The sequence below is a fragment of the Heterodontus francisci genome, chromosome 30 (genome assembly GCF_036365525.1).
Source record: "Heterodontus francisci isolate sHetFra1 chromosome 30, sHetFra1.hap1, whole genome shotgun sequence".
In the NCBI taxonomy this organism is placed as follows: domain Eukaryota; kingdom Metazoa; phylum Chordata; class Chondrichthyes; order Heterodontiformes; family Heterodontidae; genus Heterodontus; species Heterodontus francisci.
In genome coordinates, this window is record NC_090400.1 from 10231741 (window position 1) to 10258799 (window position 27059).

General features: G+C 44.4%; 1 protein-coding gene across 1 annotated transcript in view; it reads right to left on the minus strand.

Annotated features, from left to right (window-relative positions):
• Nucleotides 1-674: 674 nt before the first annotated feature.
• The window catches only part of mybbp1a (MYB binding protein (P160) 1a), a 130035-nt gene continuing 103650 nt past the window's right edge, over nucleotides 675-27059 (minus strand). The window contains exons 22-27 of the mRNA XM_068010081.1: nucleotides 25238-25369; nucleotides 23602-23670; nucleotides 7792-7905; nucleotides 5273-5374; nucleotides 2957-3081; nucleotides 675-1578 (exon numbers count right to left, since the gene is read on the minus strand). Of these exons, the coding sequence (XP_067866182.1) occupies nucleotides 1176-1578; nucleotides 2957-3081; nucleotides 5273-5374; nucleotides 7792-7905; nucleotides 23602-23670; nucleotides 25238-25369 (945 nt within the window). The 3' untranslated portion in view covers nucleotides 675-1175. The remainder of the gene's footprint in view (nucleotides 1579-2956; nucleotides 3082-5272; nucleotides 5375-7791; nucleotides 7906-23601; nucleotides 23671-25237; nucleotides 25370-27059) is intronic.

The window sequence follows — 27059 nt, forward strand, 5'->3', positions numbered from 1 at the left end:
AACTGAGTGTTGATTGAATCCATCATCATTGAATCAACAAGGTCCAAGCTCATAACATCCTCTAGGGGCCAGCAAGTAAACCATTGCAGCACAAGTACCCTGCTTCTGACAGCAATGGCGTGAAAGGTCAGTGCAGCTGCAGTTGGATCAGATAATTTGTACATCATTGGCCACCAGGGATATATTCAGTAATATATACAGAGCATGGTATTCAGTGTGGTTTAGACACTTCTCTCCATTCAAACCTCACTTGGGTCATTTCTGAACCAACAGGAACGCCAATATCTAAAACATAGATCTATCGCCTGAAGTGCCCTTTACACCACAGGAGTCATCTATAGAAGCCACAGGCAAACAGTCTCAGTACAGAATCAGGCTGGGTGGAGTGCTGGCAGTAGTTGACCCAACTCCTGGGAATGTATCCCAACCAGTGATACCATTCAATGTGGATACAAAACAGCAGACCTCCAGGCTTGAGGATAGCTGTATGTACATAGGAACAGGAGGAGGCCATTCAGCCCTTCAAGCCTCTTACAAAGGAACAGGAGGAGGCCATTCAGTCCCTCTAGCCACCTCCGACTGAGGTTGATCTGTGCCTCAACTCCATTTACCCACCTTTGCTCCTTATCTCTCAATCTCCCAACACCCTTACCTAAAACTGGCAGCCAGTAGAGTTACAGACCATTTTTTTTTATTTAAAAGTCCAACATGAACAAAACAATCTTTTGGGGGGAAATATCAACATAGTTCATGCCCCTCACCCCTGTGGTACAGACTCACTCTGTATCTAATATGATCAAAGGCACATTGTGTTATGATACAGGATCCCAATAAAAATAACAGATACAGTTTAAGAGTTTTCTTTTTAAATCGGGGGATGGGTGGATGTAAAACCTACAGTTTGACGAAGTGCAGGAAAGGCTAGATTCCACCTCCTGGACTGTGGGGCTCAAACCATTCAACCCAAATAATTGGGTCACTTGCATAATAACATAATTGTGTGTCCTTTTCACTCATAAAAAAATGTCACAGCCTTCAGTCACTGAGTTCATTCACAGCCCAGTTACTGTAATCCAGGTTGTCACGCACGATGGAGTCAGGGGAGATCTGGATAACCTGGATCTAAACCGGTGAATGATCCTTCCCCCCTGCCCCCCATTTGTTTACATTTCTGATTACTCTGCCATTCCACCTCCTTGTTTTCCATGCTTTTTCCGCTTCACAGTCACCTGTTTGCCCACCTTATCACCTTGACCCATCTCCGCTGTATTTGTTTTGGCCTTTTTAGCCAGGGGACCTGGGTTTATCCCTGGATTTCTCACTGTCCCACTCTCTGGCTTCTTCTTCCTCTTGTTTTTCTTTTTCCCCTGACTAACCCCTGCGCTTGTCGGAACCTCTTTAGACTTTCCGGTGGAGTTTTCTTTCCCCTCCTGCTCATTATCCTGGGCCGGTCCTTTCTTCTTCTTCCAGTTCTTCCGCTTCTTGGTTTCTGGGAGAAAGCCTTTCTTTTTCTTCAGGGTTCTCTCTGCAGGCACTGGGTTTTGTACCTGCGGTTTCACCTTCGTCTTCTTTGGTTGCCTGTCAACAAAATGCAGGAACAGAAAACACGTTAAACCAGAAGTCGGACAACACCACAAGACACAAGAGTGTGGAATCCAAGAGCTGTCAACCTCTGCCAAGCCCAGGGCAGGCAAGAGGGCCCCAGTGCAAGGATGAGGTTTGCTACTGCTGAACTTCAATTGAAAATGACAGTAACTATTAAAAATGGACATCACATTGTCAAGGTACAGAAATACACAAACAAAAATTAGCACAGAAGTAGGCCATTCAGCACGTTGAGCCTGTTCCCCAATTCTACTAGACCATAGCTGACCTGTGCATTAACTCAATTTGCTCGTCTTTGCTCCATATTCTTTGATAACTTTAACTAACAAAAATCTATCAATCTCAGTCTTGAGAATTTTAGCAACTTGCATACATGGTACCTAAATCCCTTTGCTCCTCCAGAGCATCCTCTGATTTATCATTATATGATTCAAAGTGGATGACCTCACTTCCCCATGTTGAATTCCATCTGCCATACTCCCATACCCCCACTCATTTAACCTGTTTATGTCACTAACTTCCTGCTCCCCCTTTACACAACTTATTGTGCCTTTCAACTTAGTGTCATCTGCAAACTTGGACATACAACTCGCTATATCTTCATCCAAGTCATTAATATATAGTGAAAAGCTGAGACCAGTACAGATCCCTGGGGAACATCACTTGTCACACTGCACCAGAAAACAGTCCCTTTTTCCCATTCTCGATGCCCTAACTCCCAACCAATTACTGACCAATGTTACAAGGTTACCTCCAATTCCATGCTCACTTATTCATGTTACTAATCAGCAGGAGATCTGTGGATTACTCCTGCCATGATCTAACATTTGTTGTTCCTTAACTCTACCCATATTACTTCAACTGCCTGCTCACCCTTACTGAAATCTCTATTGCTGAAATTGTCTCTCTTTATTAATCTTGTTATTCTCCCTCCTTTCCTAATTTCTCTATCCTTCCTTAAGATCTTAAAGCCTGGAATATTTAGCTCCCAGCTATGCCTCGTTTGCAGCCAGGTCTTTGTAATGGTTACATTATGTCCTTTAAGCTGAATTTGTACTCAACTGTTTTATTACTTATGCTACGCGCTTTTGTGTAAAGGACTTTTATTTGGGTATCAGTTCCCATATGCCTTGTTGGTCTTTTAATCACACCAATTAAACTTGTGTATGGACTTTCCCCTTCCACCTGCTCCTATTATATGCCTTCATATAATAAATTGTAGGGCAACAGACTTATTGACAACTGCCCAAACACCACGTTTGATACTGACTACAGTCTTGGAGGTTGCCCATTTGACACTGGGAAGACGCCCATTTCAGAAACTGACCAGTGAAAGAGGCAAGGTACTTACTTGAATCCGAGCAGTTTCATCACGTGCCAGTAATAATGGTCCACCTGCGAGGTCTTGCCAAACCCTTCCAGCTGTCCCAGTGACTGCAGGACAGGGGCCAGCTTGCTCACTGAGATGTTGAGCTTCTGCAGAACAAAACCCACACAGGAATCAGGTGCTGACATTTAACAGAATCCTTAACTGAACTTGAAAAGTGGGAACCCAGGGGGAAAAAAACAACCATTTAAATACAGGAATTGACCCATCACTCACCAAAAGTTGAGTAAGTGCCAGCTTGGTTCAACAGGTAGCAAACAGAAAAAGTACCTTTCACTACCTCAGGATGTCTTAAAGCCATTTACAGCCTGTGAAATACTTCTGAAATGTTGTCACTGTTGTAATGTAGTACTCTCACTGGAGTGGCAAAAGCTGGAATCTTCATTCCAAAATTTGTGCCTATACCTAGGCTCACACTCCAGTGCACTACTGGGGCATACTTCATAATCAGAGATATAATATTCTTGGATAAGACCTTAAAGCCAAGCCTTATCTACTTGTTCTAGAGTTTCAGACAGATATTACAGATTCCATGGCAGTCTCTCAGGTACCAGAGTGACTTAATGCATTCATCAGATTGCCATGTGTATTTAGTCTGTGCCAAAACTAACTAACTGCAGGCAAAATGCTAAGAGCTTCTAAAAACAAAAATCATAATTTCCATCCTAGTTTAGTGCTGCCCAACAACTTAATTTAAAATGAAAAGCAGCATCCCACCTCTTCACATCCACACTGTGCTACAGCAGCAATGTGCTTACAAAACTGTGCCACTGCAAAAGATCTGGCCATCAAGAGAATTAAAGACTTGCATTTATATACCTCCTTTCATGACCTCAGGACTTCCCAAAGCACTTTACAGCCAATTTGCACATTGTAAGGTCCCATAAACAACAATATGATAATGACCAGATCATCTGTTTTAGTGTTGATTGAGGGATAAATGTAGGTCAGGACACTTACCCTCCTTCAAATAGTGCCATGGGATCGTTTACATCCATTTGAAAGGGCCTTGTTTTAATGTCTCATCTAAGAGACAGCACCTCCGTCAGTAATACATAGAATTACCAGGCTCGATTATATACTAAAATCTCTGGAGTGGGGCTTGAACCATGAATTTTGATCCAAAAGCGAAAGTGCTCTCACAAAGCTACGTCAGCAAATCTATAAACCTTTCTACACTCATCCAAACTCACCCCGGCCAACTTACTCAGTGATGAGAGAGTTAACTGCAAATGGGAAAAAGCTGAGGCAATTCAAGGGCTCAATCTTCGATTTATCCACTTATTGGAATGTTTTGTCTTCATTCTTCTATTTCTACAGCTGACTAGAGTAGCTGTGCAGGTGCAGAAGGGAGGTGGGATGACGAGAACACTTGGAATGGGACAGCTTCTGATATTCACATGACCACTTTATTTTGACCCATCTTGTGACATCCTGCTTTCCCTGTATTTCCTGAATACCTGCTGTCATTTACTCATACAAAACAAAGAATAATGTAGTTAATTGTACTTTTTGTATAGCTAGGGATGGGGGATTTTAGTTACACGGTTAAGTTGGAAAAACTGTTGCTCTCCTTAGAGCAAAGGAGATTGAGGGGGGATTTAATAGAAATGTACAAGGTGGTCACAGGCACAAATAAGTTAGAAGAGGAAAAACTAATGGTGCAAGGACTAGGGTCCAGATTGAAGGTTTTGGGCAAGAGATTTAGGGGGATTATAAGGGAGAACCTTTTTTACACAGTGGGTGGTAATGAACTGCAACTCGCTGTCCTCAAGGGTGGTGGAAGTGGAGACAATCTATGATTTCAAAAGGAAACTGGATGGTCACTTGAAGGAAATAGGCTTGCAGGGCTACGGGGATTGAGCAGGGGAGTGGGACTGACTGAAGAGCTCCATGGAAAGCCAGCATGGACTCGATGGGCTGAATGGCCTCCTGCTGCACAATAAATGACTTTATGGTACCTGTAACTGGCACGTGCATTTCATCCACTGGAGGCTGGTGATTTATGGCAGCAACCTGGAGAATCTGGCCAAGTCTGAGCTTTCCCATAGTGGAATGCTACTTCAGTGGTTCTTTGACATCAAGTCACACGGCCCGAATGCCCACTTACTCCAACTCCAATGAGACACTCCCTTCGTCCACCAGACCATTCACTGCCCATAATGTACAGGGCTCTGTGATTAAACTCAAACAAACTCTGGTACATCTGCTTTGTGAAAGCTGTCCATTTTTCATTAACATAAAGGACATTTTTCAGTATCCTGCTTTCCCCTCTTTTACCTGTTCAGCCACAATTTTGATAAGAAAGCGTGTTAGCTCCAAGCATTTTATCACTTTTTCCTGGTCCACCTTCAGTTTGACTTGCGTCACAGACTTCAAACACTGCAGAAGAGAAAAAAAGAAACAAAATAAAACTTTCTAACTCATCCAGAAAACAAAACATTCTGCCTTCCAAACACGATTACTAAACATGTTTCCTCTGCTGCTTGACCAGGGTATGGTTCTACAAGGATCAGCCGCTCTCCAATACCTCAGCTCCCCTGTCCCTGCTGAAGCACTCTCCTGTGTCGGAATATTAGTGACCAATGACACCAGCTACCTCATCTGTCCATACCTCTACTGATAACATTGCTTCATGCGTTGCTTTTAGTATTCTGAGTTCAAATCTCTCCATGGTCTCACTCCTCATCTGAGCCCATTTCAACCTATTCTGACCTCCTGTGCATCCCCAACTTCCTTCATCCCACCATTGGTGGCCGCGCCTTCAACCAACCAGGCCTTGAGCTCTGGAATTGCCTCTTTAAATCTCGCCGCCTCGACCTCTCTCTCATCCTTAATGACACTCCTTAAAATTTAGCTATTTGACAACGCTTTTGGCCATCTGTCCTAATATCTTATGCGATTCAGTGTCAAATTTTGTTTGCTAATGCCCTTGTAAAGCACCGTGGGATGTTTTACCATATTAAAGATGCTATATAAATACAAGTTGCTGGTGCTGTTGTCAACTTATGGTTCCAAGGGCACCAGTTTCTGTCACGTACATAGCCCTGGCAAACCCACCAACACTGCTGAAGCACCAGTCTTGTGCTGGAGTACTCCTTGACAAGCACTGGCTGCTATCTGGTACCTTAGCCAACAGGCCAACACTCAACAATGAGCACCAGCAGGCTATCCAACTGCGGGAGGTAACACAGCGGAGCACGATCTCATTCTCATACGTGCACTTTTCGGCAGAGGCCTCCTGTAAGCAACCAAGCTTAGGAATCCTGGTTGATGCTTCCTCTTCCTATCATGAGGTCAACTGTGCACTTATGACATTCCTGATATCTTTGTATTGCTTAAGACCACTGAGGTTATTGGAGAAATTTAAAATACATTTCTACTTTCCCCCTTCTCCAATCTCTTCCCCTAGTATTACAACCGCATCATGAAGCAAAACTAGCACTGGGTTCCACTGCTACGTGACAATCCAGCCAATCAGGTAGCACAGAACAGGTAGTTTGGTATGTGCCATACAATCAAGTTCAAAGATCGTACGTGGGAACATATCAGGCCTGCACGTTAGCCAAGGTAAAGCCAGAACTGGCAAGATTTCAGATGATTTAAAGCACTTTCTGCCTGTACTCAAATTGTTGCAATAAACATCCTTGAACAATGTACTTGAAAGGGCTCAAAGCCTACTTGACAATAGAAAACCAAGTTCAGATAAATATTTGGGAGAACAGAGATAAATATTTTGCAGCTTTCCTGAATTATTTTGAAGGGAAGCAAGAAAGCTTGTATTGTAGAGCATTTCCTCAGGAGATGAAATAAGCTAGGTTGAGTCCATGAGAAGGCAAAATGTACAAGGTCTATAAGAGAACAGGCTGATAGCCTATTTGCTTTCTCATGCTATGTACAGGGAACTAGGTCATGCTTTTGGTCACTGCAGTCATATTTTATCCTTTCCAGTGGGAGAGAGCAAAGCCTCAACTTCAATGGGACACAGAGGAATAATAAGATGCTGAATTGGAACAAAGCGTCAGAATTTGTTGTGACCAGTGACAATCTACACCTGCCTTTTTACTAGGCCTGCCACAGCCCACTTCATTTCCATGAGCTTTTGCACAGCAAAGTGCTGCAAGTGGGAAATCAAAATGGTGCGGTGCCCTCTGCAGAACATTTAGGGCCTGTGAGACCAGGGTCAGATTGAAGAATTGTTAACCAACAGCGGAGTCGGAAGCAGGAAGTATAAGAACAGTGAATTCAACATCAAATCAAGTAAAAAAAAAAAGCAAAATAAAGAGGCAAAAATTGGATTGAGGAAAAGACAAAGTAAACTAAATTTGATTTTTTTTCATTAAGTCCTCCAACAATTAAAATCTGAAGGAGTGAGACCCAATGCATGTAAAAGTTAATTTTCAGTGTCAGACAAATTGTTTGACAATAACTGAGACTTATCAAGTCATTAAAAAGGATACTTAGATTGAAATGGACAAGTAGCTTTTAGTGGCGGGTTTAGTCCGTAGCTACAAGGACAGGAACTTCTTGACATTCAATACATTCAAATGGAAAGCCAAATGCTGTTGTTATGTGGATTATGGCGGAGCAGCGCACCTTGAACAGCAACACCAGATTTTTGAGTTTAACTACACATCTGCACTTGCTTTAAGTTACTATCAGATTCATGCATTAGCAATGAGTGCTGTTAGCTACACCGTTAATATTGCAGTAATTCAGGCCCACTGTATTACATGAATCTCAATTTGAATTATTTGTCATTCTTTCTTAAGTAATAACCTTTGGAGTGAGTCAGTCACCTGCTTAACCTGGTCCATGACTTGAGTGATGAGACTTTTTCCCTTGGTGTCTATCAAGGACTCTCTCAACTCCTGGGTTTGCAGAGCCTTCAGGACAAGGGAGCAGGCCTGACCCTACAAAACAGGAAAATGGGATTGGTTAATACAACACAAGGTATTGATAAAAAAAAAGCTTTCATCAATGGCAAGAATCCCACACATCCTTCCTTCCAATTACCCTCAACTATGCCTCAAGTAAAATCCAATCTATTCAGTAGATTTACGCCAGTTAGCAAAAGCGACTATGTTGACGATAAGTATGGCTACCGGAAAGGAAACGTCACTATTAATGGTCCCTCTTTTTCATCCTCAACACACCTGTAGAGTGCAAGATGTGACCAATGTCAACATTACACAATGTTTCAAACAATGGAATTAAATGAATCCCAAACATTGCAAATAGAGATTAAAGAGGTAGAAAATGGATCATCATACTACCACTAACTATGAAATTAAATGGTCTGGGATCTTGATGCTTACTAATGTGAATTGTGCAGTGACAGACATTCAACATTGCTTATCAATTTAAATACCAATCACATGTTGAAGACGAATGGCCAACTTTAAATCAGGTCATTACCGTAACCTACACAATGTGGGTTTTAGCTACTCATGAGCTTACGTCTTGTGATCAGGGCTCATATTTAGAGTAAGGGTTTCCCTTTTGGAAAGTGGCCATGACAAGCACAGTTACCCTTCATTGATACAGTACCACCAGGTCTTCAAAATAGATGACTTTTATCCAAGTATGCACTGCAGGTCATGTATACAGAACCCAGGATAGGATTTGGTGGCTTCAATAACCAGGGGGCATAGATTTAAGGTAAGGGGCAGGAGATATACAGGGGATTTGAGGAAAATGTTTTTCACCCAGAGAGTGGTTGGAATCTGGAGCACACTACCTGAAGGGGTGGTGGAGGCAGGAACCCTCACAACATTTAAGTATTTAAATGAGCACCTGAAACACCATAGCACACAAGGCTACGGGCCAAGTGCTGAAAAATGGCATTAGAATAGATAGGCTTGATGACTGGCACGAACACGGTGGGCCGAAGGGCCTGTTTCTGTGCTGTATAACTCTATGACTCGAGAAATTTGTCCTCAAAATGGTAAATCTGAAAATTTGCGTGTGTTATGCCACTGGGAGCTTATTTTTCCATAAACCACGAATTATGTCTCAAAGTTTTCAAACAGACCTAGAGCAGTAAAGCAGTGGGACAGGGTTAAACTGTAGAGAGGCCAGTCCATGAGTTTACTAATGGGATGGTAGTAGTCATGCTTCAGACAGGGACATTCTGTATTATATTTTGTTCTGGAAAGATGGAAGTTACATGGAAGTTCTGACTGTATGACAGAAGCCAATGACAAGACATTTGAAAGGATTTCAATTTGCAGGGTATTCAGGATGCTAAAGTTTCATCCTAGGACTAACTGATTGAACGTGGTTGCAGCATAATTGAAGTTTGCGCAGTCTAGATGAGGGATGAATCGAAAATGCCATGTTATCCTGAGCTTCATTGTACCTTTGATGAGGCTTAATTAATAGTTTAGCTATTCAGTGACCCACTGATATACTGTAGCCTTTGCTGCAACAAAGTGATTCCTGACAACGCAGCCTGCCACTGACATCATCAGGCTGCGCCGCGGTGCGCACATGTGCAGACGGTCTCCTGCTGCGTTCAGGCTTGCCAAGACTGGTTAGCGCATGCGCCGATGACGTCATCGCGTGACATGTGCTTCTTCAGGCAACGCGCCTTGTCGGCCTCTGCACATGCGCTAAATGCAATGCCAACAGGTATTCACGCATGCGTCAAAGCTTCGGTGCGAGTTTCTGAAAGTGGAAGGAGGAGAGGTTTCGTCGGGCATTTTCTCGCAATTATTTAGTCGTTTTGGAGATTTCAGTCTGCTTCATTTTTATTAGAAAGAGGAGATTCCTCCAAGGTAAGTTGCTCTGCTGTTGTAAGCTGCTCTGAAAACATTTCCATTGTCTGGGGCACAGCATGTGCTCCAGTCCACTGCACTGCACTAAAATCCTTTCCATTGTCTGGGGCTGTGTGCAGGCAGTACATGTGCTCCAGTCCCTGTTGTAAGTTGCTCTGTTCCTGCATCCATCAGAGCCGTGCACATGGACACACAGCCACGTTTCCCCATCCGCCCTTGAAACAACCATGCAGAGCCTTGTGAGACTCTGCAATTGCCAGCTGCTGCCCGTCAAGCAGAGAGGGCATCCAAAGCGGTCAAGCACTTGGGGAACATTCAGAAAGAAGAGACTGAGCACTGAAAGAAACAAGCATGCCGTGTCCAGTGGTAGCACAAATGTGAATGCTCTTGCTGAGTACACAACTGGTGAGGTGGGAGTGCAGCCACACCGTTCTCTATCCTCAGTGTTGCTTGAAGGCAAAGGTGGATAAGAGCGAAAGAAATGGAAGGTGATGCTGATAGTAGTAGGCAGGATTAAATGGGAGCGGATGGGAAGGCGCACGAGTAGCATAACCACTAGCAGGGAACAGCTGGGCTAAATGGCCTGCTTTATGTTCATAGTCCAAAAGAAATGTGCTTCTTTTTCCAGCACCCTCACATCATTCATGTTTTCCCTGAGAGCAGCATTGAACCATCACGAGATTGGGGCAGTAACATCATCCTGACTCCTACAGCTGAGTTGGGTACTAAGTGATTCATTGGCGGTGTTATCAATACATGCCTTTACTGCAGAACATAATGCTCAACAGTAATTTCATTGGAGGAGGGAAGCTCTGACAGTGATGTTCTTTCCTTATTTCTTTTCACGTAAAACATGCCCTTGAGAAAACAATCCTCGAGACTTAAGGTCAGCATCCAAGCAATGAAGGCAACAGGATCATGCTGCGGAGCTTGTCACGATACAGAAAGGAACCTTGCATTTCTGGATGAAGTGGGAGCGCACATTGGGATGCGTTTGGGGAACATTCACCAAGAATAGACTGAGCTCAGACTCTTGTGACTTTGCCTTCTTCACATGGACAATACAGTAGTGGAATAGAGAGCCACGCGTTCATTCACCACAAGGCTCTCCAGGAACAATCTCTTTAGTTCTGCATAGCAGAGACTCGGCCTGTCTGTCTCACGGGAATGCTGGCAACACAACACTCATGTATCCATGCACAGCAGTGCTTCGAATGTTTAATGCACTTAATAAAATTTCTCAATAATTAAACCTGGAATTGTTGAGGTTTTTGATGTTATTTTCCCGACTTTGCAACTGCAGATATTCAACTGCGGTGTGGTCCTTGGGGGTGGGGGGGGGGGAAAGAGGGAGGGAGTTGTGAAGGGGTGGGGTGGGAGAGGGGGGGGGGTTGTGAGGGGGGAGGGGGTTGTGAGGGGGAAGAGAGAGAGGGGTTGTGGTGGGTAGTAGGAGGGAGTTAAATTCAGAAGCTCCTGAAGAGGGGGATGCAAAAGGCAGGGACCAGACAGCTGCAATGCTTGAAGTACAGTTGAGAAGTAGGGGAGAAAGCGGCTGGATGGGGGATCTGAACCTGGAGAGAACGGCTGGATGGAGGGGGCCGGAAGCGCGAAGCCGCAGAGAGCCGTGGGGAGCGAGCGGCCGAAGACCTTGGTTTCGCCGGGTGCAGGTATTTCTTTTGCCGTTGCAAATTTATGACGCATGCGTAGAAAAACGCACACCCTCCAACTCACGCTGCTGTCTCCGGCCGCTCCGTTTCCCTCCGTCACTGGGCCGTTCGCTCGCCCACTCGCCGGCTGCTCCACTCCCCGCAGGCCCGCTCCACTCCCCCCCATTCCCCGCTCCGGCTCGCTCCGCTCCCCACCGGCCCGCTCCGCTCCACCCCCCACCAGCTCGTTCGCTCTCTCACTCTGCCATTGTGTGCTAACATGTGTTTGTTAAGTTGCCTCCGTGTGATTATTTGAGCAGTGCCATCTTTAGTCCTGGCAGCTGCCTAAAGTCGCAGTCTGTGACGTTTTAGTGGCACACGCTGCATTTGCGTATGTGCCACAACAGCGCCCCCTAGCGGTAGCATTGTCAGCAAATGCAGCCTTGCTGCAAACAAATGGCTGACAGCTATTGGATGGTGTACGAAATACATTCTGAAGGAGCTATTTAAATTCGTGCACTGATTCAATCTTTGTTTTTCAGACCTTTGCACAATGAAGTTTCCCGCTGTATGTGTCTGCTGACACTATGATTAGATTGCTTGTGAATACATTATTATTTAGCCTCAACGGAACGATTGGACAAGGAGCTATTTACTGTCCTTTGGAATGGACCATTGACAAGAGCCTCTGGTGCCCAAACCTTTGTACAGAGATGCTGTCAGGCTATCTCGTTAATGTCATGCACAGGAGTACAAGTTTCAGTTCAAGAGTGATACTGATCTGTTTATGGAAACTGATACCTTTCTGCAAGAACAAACAGTGTTAGGAGGCAAGATTGTACCAACTACACAACAGTACTGCTTTGGTTTTGGGCAACGGTACATAGATGTCCAAAGACTTGAGTACAAAATCCAGGCTAACACTCAAGTGCAGTACTGAGGGAGTGCTGCCTTGTCAGAGATGCGGTCTTTCAGAGGAGATGCTAAACAGATGGCCCAACTGCCCTCTCAGATTGACATAAAAGATCGTATGGCACTACTTTGAACAGGAGCAGGAAAGTTCTCTGCGGTGTCCAGGTCAATATTTATTCCTCAACCACCATGAAAACAAACCCCACAATTATCTGGTCATTATCACATTGTTGTTTGTGGGAGTGTGCTGTGCAAAAATTGGCTACTGCTTTTCCTACATTCCAACAGAAACTACACTTCAAAGATACTTCATTGGCTGTAAAGTACTTTAGGACACCCCGAGGTCATGAAAGGTGCTAAATAAAAGCAAGTCTCCCTTTTGATAGTAAGGAATTCTCAAAGACCCAGAAAGGAAGAAAGAGACTGGTCAGTGTGGGGCTGCAGAAAGAGAAAGGGGACAGCAAAATCTTCAACCAAGAAAGAGTTCAACAGCAAGGCAAGGAAACTCATGAGAACTAAGAACCAGACAGAAAGGTCTGGAAGGATATCAACTGATGTTAAGACTGTATGACAGGGCACATTCCTGTATCAATGAGTCACTAAACACATAATAATTGTGCGCTTCTAGTTTCCACATCAAGCTCCCTAATTCAAATGGACTCAGCTCACCCTCATTTGGAAGTCAAGGTGTGCTAGTGAAATGAAAATAAATATAAACTAACTTCTGGCATACTCCCAACTGGTCTGCTCAATACCATCGATTGCTCATAAACCTCCAAGCAATCCAGCAAACTATTTTAACAATGCTTCCAATTAAGTTCCAGCCATTTTAATAGTTGCTACAAATGGGAGGGTTTGAGGGTTAGAGAAGATTTGAAACTTTGCTACCAAAGATCGTCAGAAACAACGAACTTCACATGAATGTTGAACTGTGATATGCCGGACTTCAATTAAAGGCACAGTCCATATTCCAGAAGCAGCCTCAGTGCAGATTTCAAGCTACCGGAACTAATCCTGCCAGTGACACATGCTAAATGAGTTAGTGTCCGGTCTTTCACACTCCCCCATATCATTAATACTTCGACATGTGCTCATGCCATGCATTTTCTGTTTTTATATATGAGTTTCAAGCAGAAAATCTTAAAGTGGAAAAATATCTACTATTCTGTGTGGGGGAATTGTAAAATAGAAGGAAGAGTAGAATTTCAAAATTTGCCGACGATACCAAACTTGGAGTGGCAAACTGAGAATGATACAAACCATCTGCAACAGGACATAGATAGGCTAGTAGAATGGGCAGACAAGTGGCAGATGGAATTTAATACAGAGACGTGCGAGGTAATGCATTTTGGCAGAAGGGATAGGCAGAAGGGATGTGGAGGTGGTGGCTCCACAAATATCCCCATCCTCAATGATGGGGGAGCCCAGCACATCAGTGCGAAAGATAAGGCTGAAGCATTTGCAACAATCTTCAGCCAGAAGTGCCGAGTTGATGATCCATCTCGGCCTCCTCCTCAAGTCCCCAGCATCACAGGTGCCAGATTTCAGCCAATTCAATTCACTCTGCGTGATATCAAGAAACGACTGAAGGCACTGGATACTGCAAAAGCTATGAGCCTTGACAATATTCCGGAAATAGTACTGAAGACCTGTGCTCCAGAACTTGCCGCGCCCCTATCCAAGCTGTTCCAGTACAGCTACAACACTGGCATCTACCCTGCAATGTGGAAAATTGCCCAGGTATGTCCTATACACAAAAAGCTGGACAAGTCCAACCCGGCCAATTACCGCCCCATCAGTCTACTCTCACTCATCAGTAAAGTGATGGAAGGTGTCATCAACAGTGCCATCAAGCAGCACTTGCTTAGCAATAACCTGCTCAGTGACGCTCAGTTTGGGTTCCGCCAGGACAAAAGAGCTGAACTCAAGAGGTGAGGTGAGGTGAGAGTGACTGCCCTTGACATCAAGGCAGCATTTGACCGAGTATGGCATCAAGGAGCCCTAGCAAAACTGAGATCAATGGGAATCATGGGGAAAACCCGCCACTGGCTGGAGTCATACCTAGCACAAAAGGAAGATGGTTGTGGTTGTTGGAGGTCAATCATCTGAGCTCCAGGACATCACTGCAGGAGTTCCTCAGGGTAGAGTCCTAGGTCCAACCATCTTCAGCTGCTTCATCAATGACCTTCCTTCAATCATAAGGTCAGAAGTGGGGATGTTCGCTGATGATTGCACAATGTTCAGCACCATTCGTGACTCCTCAGATACTGAAGCAGTCTGTGTAGAAATGCAGCAAGACCTGGACGATATCCAGGCTTGGGCTGATAAGTGGCAAGTTACATTTATGCCACACAAGTGCCAGGCAATGACCATCTCCAACAAGAGAGAATCTAACCATCTTCCCTTGACATTCAACGGCATTACCATCGCTGAATCCCCCGCTACCAACATCCTAGGGGCTACCATTGACCAGAAACTGAACTGGAATAGCCATATAAATACCGTGGCTACAACAGCAGGTCAGAGGCTAGGAATCCTGAGGCGACTAACTCACCGCCTGACTCCCCAAAGCCTGTCCACCATCTACAAGGCACAAGTCAGGAGTGTGATGGAATACTCTCCACTTGCCTGGATGGGTGCAGCTCCAACAACACACAAGAAGCTCGACACCATCCAGGACAAAGCAGCCTGCTTGACCAGCACCCTATCTACAAACATTCACTCCCTCCACCACCGACGCACAGTGGCAGCAGTGTGTACCATCTACAAGATGCACTGCAGCAATGCACCAAGGCTCCTTAGACAGCACCTTCCAAACCCGCGACCTCTACCAACTAGAAGGACAAGGGCAGCAAGTACATGGGAACACCACCACTTGCAAGTTCCCCTCCAAGTCACACACCATCCTGATTTGGAACTATATCGCCATTCCTTCACTGTCGCTGGGTCAAAATCCTGGAACTCACTTCGTAACAGCATTGTGGGTGTACCTTCCTCACATGGACTGCAGCGGTTCAAGAAGGCAGCCGTCCACCACCTTCGAGGGCAATTAGGGATGGGCAATAAATGCTGGCCTGGCCAGCGACGCCCACATCCCATGAATGAATTTTTTAAAAAAGCAAAATAGACTAAATGACACAGTTCTAAAGAGTGTGCAGGAACAGAGGGGCCTGGGGGGGTGGGGGAGCGGGAGGTGGGTGCATATGCATTGATCTTTGAAGGTGACATGACATATTGAGAGAGTGGTTAGCAAAATTTCATAAATAGAAGTAGAGTACAAAAGCAGGGAAATGATGCTGAATCTTTATCAAGCTCTGGTTAGGCCCCAACTGATGTACTGCATCCAGTTCTGGTCACCACACTTGAGGAAGGATGTGAGGGTCCTTTAGAGGGTGCAGCAGAGATTTACCAGAATGGTTCCAGGGATGGGGGGGGATTTTAGTTACAAGGTTTTTAAAAATTCATTCACTGAATGCGGGCATCGCTGGCTGGGCCAGCATTTATTGCCCATCTCTAATTGCCTTTTGAGAAGGTGGTGGTGAGCTGCCTTCTTGAACCGCTGCAGTCCATGTGGGGTAGGTACACCCACAGTGTTGTTAGGAAGGAGTTCCAGGATCTTGACCCAGCAACAGTGAAGGAACAGTGATATAGTTCCAAGTCAGGATGGTGTGTGGTTAGGTTGGAAAAGCTGGGGTTGCTCCCCCTGGAGCAAAGGAGATTGAAGGGAGATTTGATGGAAGTGTACAAGATTATGATGGTTTAGATAAGTTAAACAAGGAAAAATTGTTCTTATTAACTGATGGTACAAGGACTAGGGGATGCAGATCGAAGGTTTTGGGCAAGAGATGCAGGGGAATACAAGAAAGAACTTTGTGACCTGGAACTCGGTGCCCTAGAGGTTGGTGAAAGCAGAGACCATCAATAATTTCAAAAGGAAATGGGATGGGCACTTTGTTGAAATAAGCTTGCAGGGCTACAGGGATCAAACAGGGGAGTGGGACTAACTTGATTACTCCGTGGAGAGCCAGCTTGGACTCGATGGGCCAAATGGCTGTAAACGAGTCTATATGACTAAAATAAATAGCATTTATATAGCACATTTCACACCCACCGGATGTCTCAAAGTGCTTCTCAAAGAGAAGGGTGGGGAAGTAATAAATGGATCAACATTACACCCAGAGTACACAAGAGCCTACAAGCACAATGGCATTAAAATGAAATTCCCAAACTCCCATGCTATAACTCCCGTCCTGTATCACAACACTGTACATATCCTCCCTAATAATAGTATACAAGCTTTACATACAAATTTATAGGTTAAATCTCACTAGAAATCAGCCTAAAACTGACCTCTGACAGCCAGGAGACTGAATTAGTGGGTCCTGCATTAAGTCCCAGCCTCTGACCAGCTGCCCTCTGCAGTACCTAGTCATGATCAGACCAATTCAGAGGCAGAGTGACATCTGTCATGAGAATCATAATACCCAACGAGATGCCTGGCAATAATCAACCACTTACAGATGGAAATGTTTCAGAAAGTTTGCTTAATGTAAAAGTACAGCAGCTCAATATAGCAAAGCGTTGGACACATTTTTCAAAAGGTGTTAATTGTATAATGGTACTTCTGTTTTAAAAAACACTATCTGGAAAGGCAGTATAAAATGCAAACCAAATATGGTGAACTACCTTAACTAATGCACAGCTCATAATACTGCATTCACACGAGGTGACAAAAGTTCATTTGTATAGGTATGTGAACAGCACTCCCATGTATGTAAAGCTGTAACTCGCTTCCTGACTTTTGCAGTAATTTAAACAGAGTTTTTTCCTGCAGAACAGCCCAAACCTGTCCGTTCCCTTTAATGGATACAGAATGCACGTCATATGTGTATTGTCCATCAAAATTGCAAATATAGATATTGAGGTGCTGAAGCTATTTAACACCAGGTACAGTGCATGGTAAATTAAGAGACCTATGCAATGCAAACAACATTCTTTATCCCAAACCTCTAAGGTCCCAGCATGACATCATCTATCCTCAATTCTTCTAAACTCCGATATCCAGTTGGAGTAAATACCATTCACTGTTACAATTCAGCGACAAGCAGCACTGGCAGGAATTTTGTGCAGTAAACTCATGCCCATTGGGATCTGATGTAGAATGTAACTTGACTGCCTTGAAAGGGCACAGAAAATACACGGTTTAGAAATCCTATGATGCATATCACTTCTGGGCCAGCATAATGTGCACGTTCATGTCTGTATGTGTCTGCAATCAAATTGAACATTTTCATAAGATCACTGGAATTCACCTTGTGAATATCAAAGCAAGGCTGCAAACTTCTCCCATACCCCATTTCAAACGATTTAATCTGATTTAGTCCTTTAAGCAGGAAGCATATTCCAAACTTGGCATTCCTTAACGAAACAGCTATTATTTTATTGCTGTTTAATTCTACACTAATGGTAATTAATATTTTGTCAACAATTAATTTCTTGTATATAATTTCTAACAAGACTCCAAGCTGACTGGTTAACTGCTGTAAGGTTTTTCTCTTTTACCTCTTCCAGGAAATTGTCTATGTGGCGTGCGCAGGCAAGGGTCAATGGGAGTGATCCTGGGCAGAAGTAACACCGTGCCAAGTATAGGACAGGCTCAGTGGACCAGCTAGTCTTTTACCTCTACAGGTCACTGGCCTTTTACCTCTCAGATCTGGCTTCAAATCCAGGTCAGATTGATTGGGTGAACTCTCCTGCCTCCTACTTGAACTGAAATTAGCAGCGTCAATCTAGTGCACAACAGGCAAACAGCATAAAGCTGCCTGCAATTTGGCATGAGGCACTACAGGATGGCCAGTTAAAAAGTATAAATTTACATCTTATCAAGGTTGGGTTTAAGTGCATTGTTGTAAGAAGCGGAGGGAGTTGTACTCTGTTTTCAACCCATACTCTGTTTTCAACCCATACTATACCTGACCTGGGAGTGTTGAAGCAATATTTACTCGTTTGGAGAATTGAGAGCACACCATCACAACAAGGAGTGCAGTGATTCTAGATGGTCCACTGCCACCTTTCTCAAGGGTAACTAGGGATGGGCAATAAATTTAGACCTGCCAACGTTACCCACCTCCCAAAATTTCTTCTAAAGTAAACCTGGGTTAAGCACAACAGGTAGCAGGAAAATGTGAAACCACAAAAGGCAGCTCCTTCAGAAAGGTTGAACGGAGGGGAGAATATGTTTAGATTTTAGATTTAGAGATACAGCACTGAAACAGGCCCTTCGGCCCACCGAGTCTGCTCCGACCATTAACCACCCATTTATACTAATCCTACACTAATACCATATTCCTACCACATCCCCACCTGTCTCTATAGTCCCCTACCACCTACCTATACTAGTGGCAATTTATATAATGGCCAATTCACCTATCAACTTGCAAGTCTTTTGGCTGTGGGAGGAAACCGGAGCACCCGGAGGAAACCCACGCAGACACAGGGAGAACTTGCAAACTCCACACAGGCAATACCAAGAATCGAACCCAGGTTGCTGGAGCTGTGAGGCTCATCACATACATTGATGGATCGCAAATGTAAAAGCAACTTACTTTATAATTATAAAAGCAAAATACTGCAGATGCTGAAAATCTGAAATGAGAAACTGCTGGAAATACTCAGCAGGTCAGGCAACATCTGTGGCGAGAGAAACAGAGTCAATGTTTCAGATCGATGACCTTTAATCAGAAATAAGTTCTGATCAACAGTCAGACATGAAACTTTAATGCTGTTTCTCTCTCCACAGTGGCTGCTTGACTTACTGAGTACTTCCAGCAGTTTTTGTTTCTATTTTAGAATCAGTATCTGATGATGCTTAATGGGAGACTTTATCGTTCTGATCTGGATTTCAGAATTAGTACAGCTTAACATCCAAAATGAGCACCAATTCTTGGACATTCTCAACACCACACCAAAGCCCCTCCCCAATCTGCAGGTGATAGTGCTCCCATGCGTCTGTTGCCCTTGTTCTTCTAGGTAGTAGAGATCACAGGTTTGGAAGGTGCGGTGGAATAAGCCTTGGCAGGTTGCTACCATGCATTTTGTAGATGGTACACGCTGTTGCCACTGTGCGCCAGTGGTGGAGGGAGTGAATGATTAAGGTGATGGATTTGGTGCCAATCAAGCGGGATGCTTTGTCCTGGACGGTGTCAAGTTTGAGTGTTGTTGGAGCTGCATGCAACTGGGCAAGTGGAGAGTATATTCTCACACTTCTAACTTGTGCCTTGTAGATGGTGGACAGGCTTTCAGGAGGCAGGAGGTGGGTTACCCGCCACAGAATTCCCAGCCTCTGACCTGCCTTTGTAGCCACAATATTTTTTGGTTGGTCCAGTTTGGTTTCTGGTCAATGGTAACCCCTTAGGATAAGCCAGATCATTTATTTTTTGTGATGTTAGCCTAGAGATAAATGCTGCTCAAGACACTGGGAGACTTTCCTGTGCTTCTTCGAATAGTACCTTGGGATCCTTTATGTACACCTGAAGGCAGATGAGCCCTCAGTTTAAAGTCCTAAGATAGTACCTCTGACAGCGCAGCACAACGTTGGTATCCGCACTGAAGTGTGAGACTAGACTATGGACTCAAGTCAGCAAGGAGGCATTGAAGGGTTAAGCTACGAGGAACTCATGTCTTTGTTCTGCAAACAAACCAGCCATGGTTACATATATATTAAACTGACTGTAAGATCAACTTGGATATATCTCTGGAATGTTTTCCAATTTAGTCATCATTCTTTTCTCTCACTGCTCGTTCACACACCACTAATGACTGTACACATTCTCTCTGCATTCCCTACTACCACACACAGGTACAAAGCCAGGTATTATATAGCGTGACTGGACAGCTTCCTGCACCCAGAAATAACCAGTGTACAATTAGTGAACATGAGTCACAGCCTCTCTTACTCTATACATTACTCCAATAATTACCAGGTAAATATGCTAACACCTATGATGGAGCTAAAGTATTGTAGTTATCCTGCATTACAACAGTGAATACACTTCAAAAAAGTACTTCATTGGCTGTAAAACGAGTTGAAATGTCTGGTGGTCGTGAAAGGCATCTTTCTTTTTTTAAAACAAATCAGAGCATGGGCACAAAACAACACACACTCGCACATACGTATGAAGGTTGTTACTGATGACTGTTTACTTGCCCCCAGCATCCACCACCCATTCACCTGACTCCGGGAGAGCAAAGACCTCTTGAACTATAAGGGAGCCCAATGTTTATGGGCAACAGGCAGGAAAGTGGAGTTAAGGCCAAGATCAGATCAGCCATGATCTTATTGAATGGTAGAGCAGAATTGAGGGGCCAAATGGCCTACTCCCCCTCTTATTTCTTATGTTCCTAAAGACACAAGCAGAGAGGGGAAAAAGTAACTTGAATTTATGGATTGGATCAACAGAAACATTTGAAGAGAAGGCATGGTGTGGGGTAAAGGGTACCTGGCTTCCTCCCAGCTGGAGACGTGAGATACAATTGAAATTAATAAACGTTTTCAGTACATCAGTAGCAAAGCATGCTCACAAATCAAAGCTGTGATGCCTCCCAATAATTACCAGGGATGGTTAATTATAAAATACTTGGCATGCACTGAGCTTGCAGTGCCAGAAACAAATTAAGCCTAAAGATCTTTATCCAACACATTATATGAGGTAGCTAGAATGACCATCAGTTGGGGGAGATCTCGGGTAATAAAGCCAGGTAGGGCTGGGCAAGATTGTAACAGTGCCCTCTCTCTACTACTCAGTTCCGTCAGGGCACGACCCATCAGTCGTGTGGTGTAAGCCTCCAACCTTCTTCAGGGAAGACAGCCCTGTATCATAAGTGGCTGTCCCTCTCGCATCAGCTGCATGGAGCAAAGGATGCAGTTAAACATAGTCCACCTCCCTTGTCACTATCAGATGTGCATTTGGTTAACTAACAGCAGTCAGGTACAATGAAAGATGGATACTCTGCACAGCAAGTGATGAAGCTTAACCTTCCTAGCTCTGTTACGGCAGAGGAGTGGAGATGCCTTTGAATAATGGAAGGGTTTGCGACCAGCTGATCAGATGCAGCGTTGTCACAATGTAAATAAATAAATACAGCATCGGCCCCCCTCCCCCACCCCAATCTCCTATGGCTTTCCTTTGTTGGCGTCATTCTGAAACCCACTGCAACAGCTGCACTGCACATGGGCTGAGTGTCTGAATTCTTGCTGCGAGTTCATTAATCCAGGACGATCACAGCGCACAAACAATTTCAAACCATGGGATACCAGAGAATTAAAAACACCAGTGACGTAGGAAAGTCTGACTCGTCAGTCAGACATCAGGACAATGGAGTTGCAGAAAGCTGCATTCTCTTTCCATGCACTCAGCACGGTCTTGGATCATACAGACTCAGTCAGAGCTAATTAGTGCAGAAATGATTACCTTGACTGAATAATGCCACACACTTAGATAACAACAGCACTATTAATGGTTAAGGGGTAAAAGAACACAAATTGTATCAGCCAGTGGATGGCAACCCATTTTGAGGTCTCATCCTGAAGGGCGATGGCATTTTTAATAAGTGTTACTGCAGACGTTTCTCAAAACACACTATTCTAAATGCAGTCAGCACTCCTGGTTCATTTCCTTAGTAGGCAATTTATTATTCCAACAAAAAAAAAAGAGTTGTTCAGATGTGCTGATGACTGCTTCTGTACCCAATCACTGCTCACCAATTCCTGCTAGAAAGTATACAAGCAAAGGTAAAATTGGACTCAGCTACGATGCCCACCACTGCTGAATATTTTGCAGCCACTCACTAACTAGGCTCACATCTGAAGACTAGTTACTTGCGGAATTGTACCCCATTACAGCTGAATGCCTTCAGGAGACAAATGATGAAGAGAGGAAATGAAAGGAATTCTTATAATACTTTGATAGGGAGGTACCCTCTTTAAAACGATTGCACTCTTGGCTATGATTGCTGTTTATGATTGTGCAGATTACATTCTGGAACATGGGACTATGCACTAATTAAAGTCTTTCTCTTCAAACTGTAGCACTGATTGTACAAACTATACAGGCCCGAGAGTCCTCACAAACTGGGGCCTGCAGAGTTTGTACAATCAGTACCAGATTTACGAGGAGCAGCACAGGCTAGAGGGAGAGGTGGATAAGCCTGAGCCAACAGCCTGAACCCCACACATGCCAGATCCTGGCCTCTGGGGAGCAGGCGTCATGCTGGGCAAGGCTGGCATTCCAGGTGGCACAAAACCAGAGTATCTTATTGCGACAAGCACGGGTTTCCTGTCACCCAGTTGGCAGCCATCAAACCCCTCAGCAGAACTAGACATGGTACATGTGTGTGACATCCCGTTAGCAGTGGAAAGCTGCCATAATGCAGCGGGGGCCAAAGAAAGCTGCTCAGCAATGAGAACTGTGCTAAGTGAAAAATTCAACTGAATATTCATCATTTTACTCAAACAGATTAATTAATAAATAACATACAGGATCCTGGGATTTATAAATAGGCGCATTGAGTAAAAAAGCAAAGTAGCCACGCTAAGCCTTTACACATCACTGGTCAGTTGTAGTACTGCAGCCAATTCTGATCACACTTCAGGAAGGGCATCAAAACCTTGGAGAGGGTGTAGAGGAGATCTACGAGAATGGTACCATGGATTGTGGGACTTCTGGTATGTGGCAAGACTGGAAAAACTAGGATTGTTCTCCTTAGAGCAGAAACGGTCAAGGGAGATTTATTTGAGATGTTTGCAATTGAGGGGTTTTGATAGAGTAACTAAGGAGAAACAGTTTTCACTCACAGGAGTGCCAGCAACCAGAAGACACAGATTTAAGATAATTGGAAAAAGAATAGCAGAGATGAGGAGAAATTGTTTTACACAGCAAGTTATGAGTACAAGAATGCATTGCCTGAAAGGGTGGTGGAAACTGAGTCAATAGTAACTTTTAAATTGGATAAATACTTTAAATGGAAAAATTTTCAGGGCTACAGGAAAAGAGCGGGTGAGTGGGATTAATTTGATCGCTCTTACAAAGAGTCAACACAGGCACAATGGGCTGAATGGCCTCTTTTCATCACAAGATGCAATGATTCAATAAAAGCAACCTCCCCTTGAGGAACATTCCCCCTCCCAACCACTTCCCAGGATGAAACCAGCCAGCTGGCATCAGAGCGTGTTCTACAAAGGTTCAATGAGCAGATATGGCGTCTGGTTCCTTACCTGCTGGTGCTGTCGGACTCCGCCAGTGATGTACCCGATAGCAGTCGGCAGTAGTCGACCACACATGACCTGAAACAGATGGGGAGAATCACCTGTGTTAATAACCTCACCCACAGCAGAATCACTGAGAACAGAATGAGCGTTGTAGAGAGGAAGGGTCACTTTATAGGTTTCACATACAGCTGCAAGTCCTCCTAAACAACTATCTTCTACAGGCTACACAAGACACACAGTGGAACTGGCTGATATCATACCGGAGTGAGGCAACTGCACAGTTCAGGTTGGGCAATGGGCAGTGAGAAGAGTTGCTAGCACTTAATAAAAGGCATGTGACATCACAAGTGAAAACAGAACAATGAATGTGAGGTCAGAGGTGAAATAATAAAAACGTTAAAATGCAGTTTACACATTTTTATATAACACACCCCAGATATTGGTTCTTCTATCCTACAGTCAATACTCAGTTTTATAATTACGTATCATTTATTTTGTACAACTGTTCAAATTTATGTTCTAAAAATTTGGCAGCGAGGGAAGCAGGGGTGCATTTTGCAGTAAAAAACATTCACAATTCCAACCTGCCCTCCGTGCACTCTATAAAAATTGCTGCAAGCTCATTTTCACCACTTGGATTTCCCCACAGGCGACGCTCAAGTTCATATTTACAATGTGACTGTCAGCTCCACAGTATGATCACAGGCAGTCTGAGTATAACCTAAGCACACAGATGGGCAACATGCCGTGAAGCTGCTTCACTGTGGGATGTGCTTACACTTCACATACCACATGGAGTATTCACAGCCAAAGCAGGCAATACTTTGACATTGACTGGCATTCAAAAGTGTGTTGATGTAGGGAAAAGGGAGAGCTCAACAGCTGGGATCAAATGGTTACTTGCACCACAAAATGGGGAGCATGCATCAGGGGTTATCCCACCCAGCTGAGACCCCAACAACAGCTATGAACAGGTCCCTGTCCAGTGCATGGCTCAATAAATGCACCAAATGGACTCAAAGCAGGAAGGTGCAGGTATGGTTCAGTGTGGTCTGTCCTGAATCAGTTGCTAGGCTACATGTCACAATGTCCTTGGAATAGAGCCACAATTCCTACTCCAGACATTAAAGGACTGTTGGACCAGGCCAGGGCAGGATCAGGCTCAGCTCCAAGGCCTCCGATGGTAAAACAGCCTGCCAATACCTGCTGCTTACTCTCAAACATTAAGAGTGGACTTTCCAGGCAACCTGGTAGGCCTGTTGGTAAATACACCTGCTGCTGTAACTGAGGCGAACAGGCCATTGCAACGGTGGGGCATAACAACTAGCCAGAATTCCTACTCCTGGTCACAGACCAGCCTATGTGAGTGCGAGGGTGGACAGGAGTGAGCTCGGGAGTGATGCGGTCAGACGCTAACACCGACACTTGCTCCCGAATCTAACTTAAGGGGCAGTCGGACAAGATGCTGGTGGGTAACTGCCACTTGTGGAACTGTACCCCCGGTGAGTGTCTGTTGTTTCAGGAGAGTAGGAGGAGGAAATACTGAAGATAATGCACATATATTCCCTTCTTGATATTGTTTGTAATGCCACTCATTTAAAACCCGCTTTAAAGCACAGGGCAAGCTCCCTCGCACACTTACTGGGAAACGACTGAAGAGATCAATGAACATGGGTCCAGTGAGGGAACAGTTGCGTTTGGTCATAAACAGGGTCAGCGCTTCCTCATACATTGCAGTCACTCGGACGATATCCAGGCTACCGAGTGAATCAACCTGCAACAAAATGAACAGATTTCAGGGCAAGTCCTATTGCTGCAAATCCACCACTGCAGAATCAGGAAAGATGTAAATCCAGGTTAATTGTTTTAAAAACTCATTTTATGTCAAACATTCAATGGAGGAAAAGTGGCAATTGTTTGAGGTTATATTATCAGTCCTGCTTCCATGTGGTATCATTCTCTTCCCCAACTCCATAATGTTCACTTGAAAATGCTCCACCCCTCCCCCAGTCAATGCTCTGAGCTTGACTGACAATAGTGCACACATCTCATTTTCCCTTCACCTGACTGCAGGGCCTCTCCCCCAGAGATAACTGGATTTCCCTCCTGTGGTCTGCCTCACCCCCACCCTTGCAGAGCAGTGCGTCTTCCTGCTCCCTGCACGGAGGTGTGTGGATCCTCCTCCCTCGCCTGTAATGAGGCAGATGGTGAGGGGCGGGCTAGAGTCAAGCTCAATGTTTTGAACCATCCGCTGGGGATTTACAACTGGCCCGAAACCAACTGGAAGCGTGACAAGTGCACAGATCTGATTATTCACCATCCGTCATTCTTTTATTTATAGAAGATGATATACAGTGAGGTACGGTGAATGAGGAAGGCCTGGTCACTCACGCGTGGAACAGACTGGGTATTCCACACTCCCCAGTGTGCAGTCTGCTTAGTACAGGTGCGAACCAGACAATGCCAGGGCTGCATTGTTTCCAAAGGATTTTGGGTCAAATTTCACGATCTTTGCATGTGCAGGGAAGACCAATTCAGCTGAGTATGCAGAGTCTCTCTCATTAGTGATCTCCTTATTAAAGCCAGCAGCACCGAATGCAGTTAATGGCCATTTTTAAGTGGCTTAAAGGGACCTGAGCTAGACTTCTGGCCCCAAAATTCACCAGGGAGTTGATGGGAATGTTTAGTTTCCATCTGTTACGTGGCCCATATGAAGGAAAGGCCCTCTACTTTAGATCTATGCTGAAGGGCATGAAATACTGCTATCTAAAGTGGCTAACTACTGCTCATTTACAGCAGGAGGAACCAGTCACAAATTTACTGGGATCTACATGGTGAGGTTTAACATCACTTAGTACAAGATCAGCTGGTCAGCCCCCAAATTGGAGGGAGATAGAGGATGCAACTCAACCCCAGGATTATACAGTCAGTCAGCCACTGATTGGCCTCTTGGAACGATGCATGGAAGAAAGGTGAAACAGTCAGGGCACAATTAGGCCCCAAATTAAATCCACAGCAATCATTTGGCTAAAAACAAAAAGCAGACAGCTTGCTGTCAGACACCACCCAGCCTGACGCAGGTCTGAGAGAGATCTCCCACCACCACCTGTGTGTAGACCGAGCCTGTCCAAAACAAAAAAAAAATTCAGAGCATTTCATCGCTTGAAAAACATACAACACACATCTGCACAGGCAGGCAGCTGCGGAATGAAAATTACAGGCTATATCAAGTTTCTGTTTTGATATTATGGTGAAAATTACACGTTAGATATATTTACACTGAAGGATGAGAATGAGAATTAAAAACTAAAAACTGAACTACACCATCAAATTCGAGAGTATTGTGTATTAACAGTCAGCAGTTCTTTACTGAAAAGGCAGGATGGATCCCAGCAAGATTGAGCAGAGTAAACCACAAGGTAAAGCCTGAAGGCTGTACAAGGAAACTCGAGAGATCTGGAAAA